Below are 12,380 nucleotides of genomic sequence, written 5' to 3' on the forward strand. Positions count from 1 at the left end.
ATTATATTGTGTATAGTTGTTCAAAACCTAGAATATAAGTGGATTAAAATGTATAAAAATGAGAAACGAAACTTGCAGAAGCAACCATAGTTTAATCTTTATTTTAAAATATTTCAATTTATATTATACAAATATACTGTTCAAAACAGATTCTCCTCAGCAATAAAACCTTAATGAGGTAACATTAAAAGTCTATCTTCAGTGAATCCATTGATCACTTGTTCCAGGTTGCTGTGATCAGGAGTTTTTGATCAAATGCAGTTGGATATCAATTACGACAATAGGGATTTTAAAAAGTGAATATATAGCCAAATACATGCACTGCTGTTTCTTGAACATTTTACTGTGACTTTTTAAAGTCAAAGTCACCTTTATGAACTTGTGGACTTGATAAACAAGGAATAAATACAAATGATTTTATTTGCAAAGACACTATCTTCAAAATTACTAATTTCAGGTGCTCAACACTTTTTGTATATGTTTTGTATTCCAGATGTTCGTCAACAATGGTTTGATACTTTAAAATTGCGCAGAACATCAACGGGCGACTCATCACAATATTCTGCCATTTTACCCCCTAACCAAACTGCTTCCACTTCCATTACACAATCTCAATTGTTTAATTTATTTGCTAATCAAGATACTTATGCAGCAGTTGTAAGACGTATGCAGAGCCCCAGTAGATACCACATTGCTACTCCTCTGACTCAATCCAGACAAAGCTCCAGCCCACTACCTACAACGCCAGTGTTATGCAGTCGCCTTTCTACTGTACACCTCAGCTCTGAAGGAAGCAGCCTGTCAAGCACCACCTCAAACAGCATTTTGGAGAGAGACCATATTACCAGTAGACAAAGCAGTGGCTATCAGAGCAATGAGTCCAATGACTTCCTGTTTAATAAAACAACCACTTCTGAAGGATTTAACCACATTAGTAAAAAAGGAGTTAGCCCAGTGTTCATGCGGGGTAGTGGAAATAGGCACATGAGTAAGGAATATGGTAGGGAGAGAAGCAAAAGCACACCTCTGAGACATTACTCTGGATATCAATCATCAGAAAGGAGGTATTCTCAATCCACCCGTTCTCACCATGCTAAGTCATGGGGCCCTGACAGAAACCTACAAAAGCAATTTCAGCAACAATTAGATACAGATATTAATGGAGTCTCAGGCATGAAAGGTGCTGGTACTAAAAGTACAAAAGACACAGGTAAAGAGAGGCAAAGCAAACCCAATGAAGGAGATTGGATTAAAGTTGAACGGCACAAAAAATCTCATAAAAATGACTCTTTTAAAGTATCCAGAGGTAGAGGCCGAGGAGCAGGACGTAGCCGACTGTTCTGACAGAAAACCTCAGAAGTTTACTTGTGTTTGTGTCAACTTAAATTGTTATTTCTATTTGAACATCTTTCTGTGTTCTATAATATTTAAGGCAGATGGATATGATTTGCTAATAGAGATTGTTACAGATTTGAGTAGGATCTGAAACGTTCAGAAGAATTCAGGCCTGTCACTGAGCCTGTCGTGGTTATTCGGTCAAAACTCAGCATTCAGTAAATGGAATCAGGGTTAATGTATAGGATACCACCACCACCCCCACCCATTACTTTATACTGGCACAGGTTTTAATAAAACCTGCAGTTCTATGGTAACTTATTAATGTAGGTGTATTAAAGAGAGAGAGTGAGCTATGTAAGAAATAGTGAGTGTGTGTGAGTTGAATGTTGTGTAGAGAGGGGGAGGAATATGGGGCATTGCCATAAACACGAACACACACTTTGCATTGACAGTATATGGATATCCCAACATCACCTGTTTTCCTTGCCATCCCCACTGAAAGTTTGGACTAAAACAATCTGTAAAACCCAGACACACATCCTAACATAGAATAGAAGGCATTTTTTATAAAATTCATGGAATTGAGGACAAATGATTTAAATTTGTTAAGAATTGGCAATATGCGCCCAGTGTTTCCTATATAACTTTGTTTTGGAATCACAAATATTTGTCGCATTTGTTAACACAGGGGTAGTAGAATAGAGAAACACAAATCCAAATTTGCTGATGATACAGAGGCATGTGACATTGCAAATCCAAAAGTAAATTTAGATATCAAGTGGGTAAAATTGTGGCAACTAGATTTCAATGTAGGTGAATGTGAGGTATTCCTAAAAGGGATAGAACAGAGTACTTTTTATTACAAAAATGGGTAAATCTCAGAAGAGACATCGGTGTTCATGTTTCATGAACATGTACAAAAAACAATGAAAATTCTGTCAAAATGTTGGAATACAAGGTTGTAGAGGGTAAAATGTAGCTCTACAAATACCCAGTTAGGCTAAATGTGCAACACTGTGAACAGATCCAAACATCACATCTTAGATTGAGAGAACATACAGCACAGACATACAGCTAGACTGATTACGGGATCCCAAGAACTACATTATGAGAAAAGATTACATAAACTAGTCGTGTGTCTGCACTTTAGAATTTAAAGGAATAATTTGATGATGTTTTCTGACATGAAGGGGAATAGCTAGGGAGATAAAGAAAAACTATTTACACTGGTTAAGGAGTTTAGCTGTAGAGGGGGATAGTTTAGAAATTATTACCAGAGTAAGAGTCATAGAGATGTACAGCATGGAAACAGACCCTTTGGTCAAACCCATCCATGCTGAACAGATGTTCCAACCCAATCTAGTCCTCTGCCAGCACTAGGCCCATATCCCTCCAAACCTTTCCTATTCCTATACCCATCCAAATGCCTTTTAAATGTTGCAATTGTACTAGCCTCCACCACTTCCTTTGGCAGTTCATTATATACACGTATCATTCTCTGCGTGAAAATGTTGTCCCTTAGGTCACTTTAATATCTTTCCCCTCTCACCCTAAACCTATGCTCTCTAGTTCTGAACTCCCCACCTCATGGAAAAGACTTTGTCTATTTATCCTATCCATGCTCCTCATGATTTTGTAAACCTCTATAAGGTCACCTCTCAACCTCTGACGCCCCAGGGAAAACTATCCCAGCCTGTTCAGCCTCTCCCTATACCTCAAATCATCCAAACCTGACAACAGCCTTGTAAGTCTTTTCTGAACCCTTTCAAGTTTCACAACATCTTTCCAATAGGAAGGAGACCAGAATTGCATGCAATATTCCAACAGTGGTCTAACCAATGACCTGTACAGCCGCAACATGACCTCCCAACTCCTGTACTCAATACTCTGACCAATAAAGGAAAGCATACCAAACACCTCCTTCACTCTCCTATCTACCTGCGGCTGTTCAGGTCATTGGTTAGGCCACTTTCAAGGAGCTATGAACCTGAACTCCAAGGTCTCTTTGTTCAGCAACAGTCCCTAGAACCTTACCATTAAGTGTATAAGTACTGCTAAGATTTGCTTTCCCAAAATGCAGCACCTTGCATTTATCTGAATTAAACTCAATCTGCCACTTCTCAGCCCATTGGCCCATCTGATCAAAATCCCATTGTAATCTGAGGTAACCTTCTTCGCTGTCCACAACACCTCCAATTTTGGTGTCATCTGCAAACTTACTAACTAGACCTCATGCTCACATCCAAATCATTTATATTAATGATGAAAAGAAGTGGAACCAGCACCGATTCTTCTGGTACTCCACTGGTCACAGGCCTACAGTCTGAAAAACAACCCTCTACCACCATCCTCTGTCTTCTACCTTTGAGCCAATTCTGTAAGCAAGTGGCTCGTTCTCCCTGTATTCCATGAGATCTAACCTTGCTAACCAGTCTCCCATGGGGAACCTTGTCGAATGCTTTACTGAAATCCATATATATCACATCTACCACTCTGCTGTCATCAATCCTCCTTGATACTTCTTCAAAAAACTCAATCAAGTTTGTGAGACATGATTTCCCATGCATAAAGTCATGTTGACTACCCCTAATCAGTCCTTGCCTTTCCAAATACATGTACATCCTGTCCTTCAGGATTCCCTCCAACAACTTGTCCAAATCACTTCTTCATACAAAGGATTGGAGAAGTCTGGAATTCTGTTCTGCAAACAGCAGTCGGTGCTAGTTAATTATAATTTGAGATTGATCTTTGTTAACTAAATGTGTAATGGGACACAAGTATGCAGAGCAAAGTTGCAGATCAACTATATGGAACAGACTCAAAATGCTCAAAATACATACTTCTCTATGTATTTTTGTAATATATTTGTGAGTTTGTTCTGATTTGATTTTGTAAATCTGTTTGAAAATGTATTTTTGGTCACTGGATTTACTAAGGTACATCTTATGGAAACAGAAGACTGTTTGTATACTAAACGCAATGCATACTCATTCCTTGATCATTTTGACTTTTTGGCAATATACTTCAGCCAAAATAATGGTGCTTTATTTGATGCATTAACTTACTGAATCTAAATCCTTTTTTTTACAATTATGCGCATTACACAATAGACATCCAAGAGGTTGAGATGTATAAATTTGTACTTCACACCAAACCAGGCACCTGACCTGTTGCAACCTTCACACAGATGAGGTCACTAAGGTCAAGGATGTAACTGAAAATTATCACGGAGCATTTAGCCTATGTTCTCATTGCTAAGACAAGAACCAATTTGTATTAGGAGTGTGATTGCCAATTTACAAGCTACTACTGTTTGTTTTTACTGCAACTTTAAGGGGACTCTTCTGGCTTAAGCATTACAAAATTGAACGATGGGTAATGTAATTGCTCCTCATAAGAACTTTGTAAACATTTTTGCTTTTGTTTTTTTCCTTAAAATTTGGCATCTTACTTTTGACTTTCAATCTGATCTCCTTATAGATTTTTGCTCTCTTATTCCTCCTATTAAGGCAAGTTGAAATCCAGATTGTTTCTTCAGATGGACATAGGGTCACAAGCCATTATACAGGGAAGAACAGGGAGGCTCAAATGCTCTGGTCAGAATTTCCTCCTTAATCAATGGCACTAAAAGGACTAACTGGTGACTTCACTTATTTGGCTGTTATATTACCTTCCCAGTAACAATTAAATTACAGGTCGTTCTGCTACATTTCGTTAACACAAATTCGCTGTAACACAATTGACGAATTGGCAATGCTGTTTCTGAAGCGCAAACTTTTAAAACATGTTGCCTGTTACACGATTGCATTACCAACACTTTAAGCGCTGGTTCTAAAGCACGATATTTCTGTAGTGCGGGGTTGCACTAGAACACAACTATTGCAGTATAGAAGAACTAACTGTACAACCAAATTAACTCACTTATGGCAAAGCACTTTGGAAGGCACTATGTAAATTCACTTTCTTTTTCCTTCTTTCCTCCTTAATATATCTTGTAAATAGGTGACCTAGTGATAGATGTTGCATTTTCACCCAACCACTTGATTCTACCAACATTAGACAGATGAATCTTGAAAATTCTGATTGGGCTGTATTTGTTAAGTTGTTCCATCTCTGTGTGAGGGAAAGGAAGATCTGACATTATGTAATTTGCATCTCTTGGATCATGCCAGTACTATTCAAATGGATTGGCATTGATGGCAATTGTGTATTAAGGCCTGGCCTATTCCATGCTTCCCTACAAAGAATAGGATATGTCTCAGTTACAGTAATTACTAGGCATTTCCTGTACTGCTGAGTGTGTGTTTTTGAATAAATTCTCAACACCAGTACTTTTGGCACAACATGTAGAAATGTAGAAGTGGTATAATTTCTGTATACTTTGCATTTGTGGAAATATCTTTATACATTGATCAATAAGGATCGTAGCTTTAAAGAGGGTAATTTCATTAAATAAGTAATTGTGCACATAAGTGGAGCTTCTTATTTTAAATCCACTCGCATATAAAATGAATTCCACAGAATTGATTAACTCTTTAAGATGTATAACTATTGCAAATTCAACCATCAGATTGGTAGGATTCCTTTTTGTAGATTCATAATTAAAAGAGCAGAATGGATCTTTTAACAAATAGAAATTCTGACAATTCAGTATCTCTGCAGCAGCAGGATTCCATACAAAAGGTCAGCTTGAGACTCCTATTTATTTTCAAACCATGATAATAAATATTACTCACTTAATTTGGTGTCAGTCTGTACAGATATGACTGTAAAAAGAAATATCTGACACAGGCAAATAAAATTAGTTAACGAATGATCATGTTAAGAATGAACAGCTATTTCCATTGTGTAGGTGTATTTCTATTATAGCAAGTTAGAACATGATGCATTAACACTGGTTGCATAGTCATAATGCACTCGTTCGCCCGACTTTCTAAACCTGTCAGCCTGCACTGTATGCTCAATGGGGTTTCAACACATAACGTACTAACTCAGAAGCTAGTACTACCACTGTGTCAAGTTAATGTGGAAGAGCTGATTAAATATCATTATTGTTTTATTTAGAACACAATGGCTCACACGTTTCAGGACATTGTCAGCAGACAACTTTAGTCCCGATAGTTTGCCAAAATTCTGTCCCACGTGATAATATCTGTTATGCAATGTTTCTTCCTATTACTACCTTACCTATCTGTTATCTTTAGGATGTTTATGGTGTCCTTCACGCTAAAGGTTGATGCAAAATTTTAATTTAAATTATCTGCCATTTCCCTGTTCCCAATTATCAATTCCCTAATTGCATCCTTCAAGGAGTCCATATTTACTTTAAGTACTCTCTTATTAACTTCTAGAAACTCTTTGTTTTCATATTTCTTGAAATTTAATAAGCAATTTTCAACCTTTTCATTAGCCTTTTACTCATCTTCTTGATTTCTAAAAACCTCCTAATCCCCTTGGTCTACCATTAGGTTTTGCTGTTTTGTATGCTCTACTTTTTGACTGGATACTGTCCTTGACTGCCTTTGTTAACAATGGGTAGTTCATCCTTCTAATAAGTTCCTTCTTTTTGACCAGAATTAATTTTGCTGAGTGTTATGAAGTATCTGCTTAAATGTCTGTCGTTGCTCATCCACTGACTTTCTATTTACCCTATTTTTCCAGCCAGCTTCAGACGATTCTTTCTTCATACCTCTGCAATTGCGCTTATTTAAGTTAACACTGGTTTAAGACTGAGTTGCTTGTCCCTCAAGCTGAATTTAAAATTCTACCATGTTGTGATTACTATCTAGAGGATCATTAACTGAAAGATGCCTTATTAATCTGACCTCATTTCCATTACAAGAGCTAAAATAGCAATGTATTGTTCTAAGAAACAGTACTTGATGCAGGCTGGAAATTCAACTTTCATGTTACCCTGCCTATGTGATTTGTCCTGTTGATAAACAGATTAAAATCAGCCAAGACAATTATCGTGCTTTCTCATATACCTCCAGTATTTCCCAGTTTATACTTTGTCCTAGAGTGAGGCAACTCTTTGGGAGCCTACAGACAACTCCCACTCACTCCTTACCTTGCTATTCCTTATTTTTACCCAAACTAATTCAATATCTGGATCTACTACTATCATTACTCATCAGCAATTTCTTTATGAACAAAGTTACCCCATCTCCTTTTCATTTTTGGCAAAAGTGAGGACTGCAGATGCTGGAAACCAGAGTTTAGATCAGAGTGGTGCTGGCAAAGCACAGCAGGTCAGGCAACATTCAAAAAGCAGGAAAATCGACGTTTTGGGCAAAAGCCCTTCATCAGGAAGGCCTTTGCCCGAAACGTCGATTTTTCAGATACTTGGATGTTGCCTGACCTGCTGTGCTTTTCCAGCACCACTCTGATCTAAACTCCTTTCCATTTTTGCCTATTCTTCTGGATGTTGCATACCCTTGAATATTGAATTCCCAGTATTAGACCCCAGCTATCTGTAATAGCTTTCAAGTCATAGTCAACCATCAATCCAACGAGTGCATGGTGTGTGCATTCAAACAAAGAGTCTTAAGCTTTGACTTTTTATCTTCATAACTTAAACTGGTTCTAATTGCTGCTGCACTCTTTTGCATATATTTATACCGCTTCCTTTAACATTTTGATTATTGTTCACATCTTCACCATCTTTTGCACTTATTTTTTTTTGATTGTTAAAACGTTCCTTCAATTGAACACTCCCCTGACTTATTAGTGTAAAGCCCTACCTACAATCCTCATTATAAGATTCACCAAGACTCCAGTTCCACTATGGTTCAAATGAAGCCTGTGCCAACGACACAGCTCTCTCTCCTAAAAACTGGTTCTCTTCCTCATGAATCGGAACCCATTTTTCCCAAAGCAATCTTTGATCCACACGTTTACCTCTTTAATGTCATTTGCCCTGTGTCAATATTCATGTGGCTCAGGTACTAATTGGAGATTATTATCTCTGTAGTTCTGTTTTTTAATTTACAACTGAACTGTTCATAGTCCCTCAGAAGTGCCTCTTTTCTAGACCTAACTTTGTCATTGGTACCTACGTGGACTACAACAACTGGATCCTTCTCTTCCCACTCTCAAGTTTCTCTCTAGTCTGAAAGAGAAATCCTTAGCCTTGGTACGTTTAGGAAACCCAATCTTCAGTTCTCTCTGTCTATGCTGCAAAGCACAGTTTCTATTATCTTAAGTAGGTTAGACTCTGTTACCACTACATTTCATAGTTTCAAAGTACTAGAAGCAGGAGTAGGCCATTTGGCCCATCGAGCCAGCTCCGCCATTTGTTAAGATCATGGTTGATCTATTATCTCAGCTCCTTCTATCTGCATTATCCCCATAACCCTTAATTTCCCAACCATGCAAAATCCCATCCAACTGTGTCTTGAATATATTTAATAGAGCTGCCTCTAATGCTTCCTTGGCAAAGAATTCCATAGATTCACTACTCTCTGGGAAAAGCAGTTCCTCCTCATTTCCGTCCTAAATCTACTCCCCCTAACCTTGATGCCATGTCCCCAAGTTCTACTCTCACCCAGCAGCGGAAACAACCGCCTGCCTCTATCTTATCTAACCTTTTCATAATTTTATGTTTCTATAAGTTCACTCTCATTCTCTAAATTCCAGTGAGTACAGTCCCAGGTGGCTCAAACTCTCCTCATAGGGTGACCCCTCATCTCCAGAATCAATCTGGTGAACCTTCTCTGTACTGCCTCAAAAGCCAGTATATCCTTCCACAAGGAGATCAGAACTGCAAACAATTCTCCAGGTGTCTCACCAAAACATTGTACAATTGCAGCAGAAGCTCACTGCTCTTAAATTCAATCCCTCTAGCAATGAAAGTATATATTCTGTTTGCCTTACTGATTACCTGTTGCACCTGCAAATCAACTTTTACTGATTCATGCAGAAGCACTCCTAAGTCTCTCTGCACAACAGCATGTTGCAATCCTTAAGCATTTGAATAATACTCTGACCTACTATTTTTACTTCCAAAGTATTTTAAACGTGAACTTGCTTTCTGGATTCTTCAGCTACAATAACATTTAGTTAATAAAAACAAACACAGAAGGAATACCAACCAATCAACTGCCTTTTTCTGTGTAATTTTACATTTTGGCTCTGACAGGCAAAAACAGGTTAAAGAAGCTCTTTGCTGCTGGTTTTTGGTTTCCTCTATCGCCGCCCTTCTCACATAAGTTAGCTCCTCTTTTTGAGGCTGCTGTTCCCTGCTCTCTCTCTCATTGTTTGAGAAGCTACCGAGCCTGCACTGTCTCCCACCTTTTTTGAAGCTATTTTCCCTGTCCACTCATGCGCTGATTCAGATACACAGGACCTAATTCTCTCTGGTGTTTCATTATATAAGATTATGAGAGACAAGTATAGCTTGGATAGAGGGTTTTTTTCTATTTGTAGAGAGGTAAATAGCCAGTGGCTTTAGACTTAAGGCAAGAGGTAGAAAGATGAGAGAAATTGGGAAGAAGTTTGACCAAAGGATAGTGGAAAGCTGGAACTCAACCTGAAAGGGCAGTTAAATCAGAAACCTTTATAACATTTAGACAGTGTTTAGATATTCACTTGCACTGCCATAGCCTCCAGGGCTATGGGCCAAGAGCTGGATAATGGGATTATTGTAGTAAATCTTTGTTGACTAGCGTGGATATGATGGGCAAATGCCACCTGCTTTGCTTTAAATGTCTTTGAATCTAACTACAGCTGGATCAATTCTCTGAGCTGAAGTGGCCTATCCTGCAACCTGTGTTCCAAACATTCCAATGCCTGCTGAGTTTCACCTACACACAAACAGTAGTTGAAATACTGACTGTTTACAACGCAGGCACTCTCTATCTGTCTGAATTTGAGAGGTTGTGTTCAAACAGCTCTTGCATTAATCTGGTGAATCTACTATATTATTTATTCATTGACAAGACCAGGATTTGCTGCCCATACCTGACTGTCTTTGAGAAGGTGATGTTGTGAACCACTACAGTCCATGTGCAGAAACTTCTGTCTCAGTGTTGTTCAGTAGGATGTTCCTGAATTTGTTTGGTGACAATGAAGGAACAAAGTTGTCTTTCCAAGTCAGACTGGTTTGTGACTTGGAAGTAACAGTCCTCCCACATTACTGCTCTACTTATCTATTTATGCAGCAGAGTTTGGGTGTTTGGGAAATGCTATTGAATAGGCATTACTATATTGTTATCTTGTAAATTCAGTTACATGATTATTGTATTATACTTTTGTGTGTGGAATCAAGTAACTAAAATGCTATTCCTTTTTCCAGATTTTTAATTATTTTTTCCTTCATGAAGAGGATTAAACATGATTTGAACGAGAAGCTAGTTTGATGTGCAAAACCATCTTTACTGCTGACTTTACATTATTTTGTGAAAATAAGAATTGTAGTACACTGGGGTTTATCTTCCACAAAGGGTATTGTTCACTATATGTGTATAAAATTACAAAACATATGGAATTTGATCTTCAAAGTACCACTAACATGCACAAAATTCTATGCAATAAATACAGAATCTGACTTCTATTGTCATTTTTAATCATTGTTAGACTTTATATGGTGGTTGTATTTTAAACTGTCTAATTTAAAGTAAAACAATGTTCTGGAATGGGGATGGTGATAAGCCCATGTGGTTTGTTGGACATGGGTCAGAGGTCTAAAGTCAGATGAAACTCATTGAACTTATTTTGATGTCAAAGAAGGGCAATTGTTCTTTCTGAACACAACCTCTCAAACTCAGACAGATAGAGAGTGTTAGAGAGGAAAACTAAAAGCCAAAATCAAGTAAATGTAAAGACTTCCTTGTGTTAACAACCAGGCAGAATGTTATTAAGAATGTTTGAACAGATGGGACTTGTGAATGTTTAAAGATCAGAAGCTGGATCAAATGGATCAGGAGATTGAGTAAACAGAGACTTTTAAAGGAAACATTTGGTGTTGTATGAAGTCAGCCTGTTGTAAAGTTGGAAGGTGGTTGGGACTATAACCACAAGCTGAAACTGTGGCATAAAGTCTCAAAATATGAATTCTTGTGTCAATATTTTTAGGTTGCTGTGAAATCTTTAAAATCATTTTTTAAGAGTCAGATTTTAACAGATTGTAATAACAGTGTATCGTATTGTTGTTCAACTTGTTTAAACTTAGAGAAAACATTAAATCTTTTTTCATAAACTTATGACTAAATATCATATTTCATTTAAATTATTTTTTAAAGACAAAATCAGATATACCAAATGATGAATCCTCAATTCCTATACTGTATCTCCATGGCATGCCATATTATAGTCTCATCATACAACTTCATTCACTTTTCTTAAATAGTTTAATCAATAAACTAGAACAATACAGTTTAAGTTATGTTTTTCATCTATGTCTGCTATCATACCTTTGTTACATTTCCAGTTAACAAAATTCAAGCTACAGATCTGAACTCTTAACTATGAGCATGAGGATAACATATAGGGCAGCATGATGGCCCAGTGGTTAGCAGTGCTGCCTCACAGTGCCAGGGACCCAAGTTTGATTTCTGACTCAGGTAACTTTCTGCTTAGAGTTTGCACATTCTCTCTGTGTTTGGTGGTTTCCTCTCACACATTAACATGTGCAAATTAGGTGGATTGACCATGGTAAATACAGGGTTACAGGAATAGCGTAGGGGGTGAAATACTATTCAGAGGGTTGCTGTAGACTCTCTAACCAAATGGCTTGCTTCTATGATTCTATACTGGATCAAAAAAAATGGTAAGTGAATCAATTAAATCTTCAACAAGTTCACCCCAAATTGGATGATGTGTCAAACAAGGCTCTTTTCAGTGCTGAGATCAAAATATCACATTTTCAACCAAGTCCCAAATATCGAAATGGATTCTCACTAGCGAGTGGCCTATTAATGGGGATTATCACTCATTATCAGCCGTGTTATTTACGCAAGCTCCGATTTGTCCATTGCCAGCTAGAAACGAGACACAGAATACCTAATGTGAAAGTCTGAGTAGATACCTGGCAACTCCTATTT

The 12,380-nt window shown here is 37.6% G+C and overlaps 1 protein-coding gene across 4 annotated transcripts in view; it reads left to right on the forward strand.

Moving 5' to 3' along the window:
• Positions 1–5,723, forward strand: part of LOC132817119 (mitogen-activated protein kinase kinase kinase 20-like) — a 136,541-nt gene extending 130,818 nt beyond the window's left edge. For all 4 annotated transcript variants that reach the window (XM_060827302.1, XM_060827306.1, XM_060827303.1 and 1 more), the window contains exon 20: positions 494–5,723. In XM_060827302.1, the coding sequence (XP_060683285.1) occupies positions 494–1,344 (851 nt within the window). In that variant the 3' untranslated portion in view covers positions 1,345–5,723. The remainder of the gene's footprint in view (positions 1–493) is intronic.
• Positions 5,724–12,380: the final 6,657 nt, after the last annotated feature.

This window comes from Hemiscyllium ocellatum, chromosome 7 (genome assembly GCF_020745735.1).
Source record: "Hemiscyllium ocellatum isolate sHemOce1 chromosome 7, sHemOce1.pat.X.cur, whole genome shotgun sequence".
Taxonomy (NCBI): Eukaryota; Metazoa; Chordata; class Chondrichthyes; order Orectolobiformes; family Hemiscylliidae; genus Hemiscyllium; species Hemiscyllium ocellatum.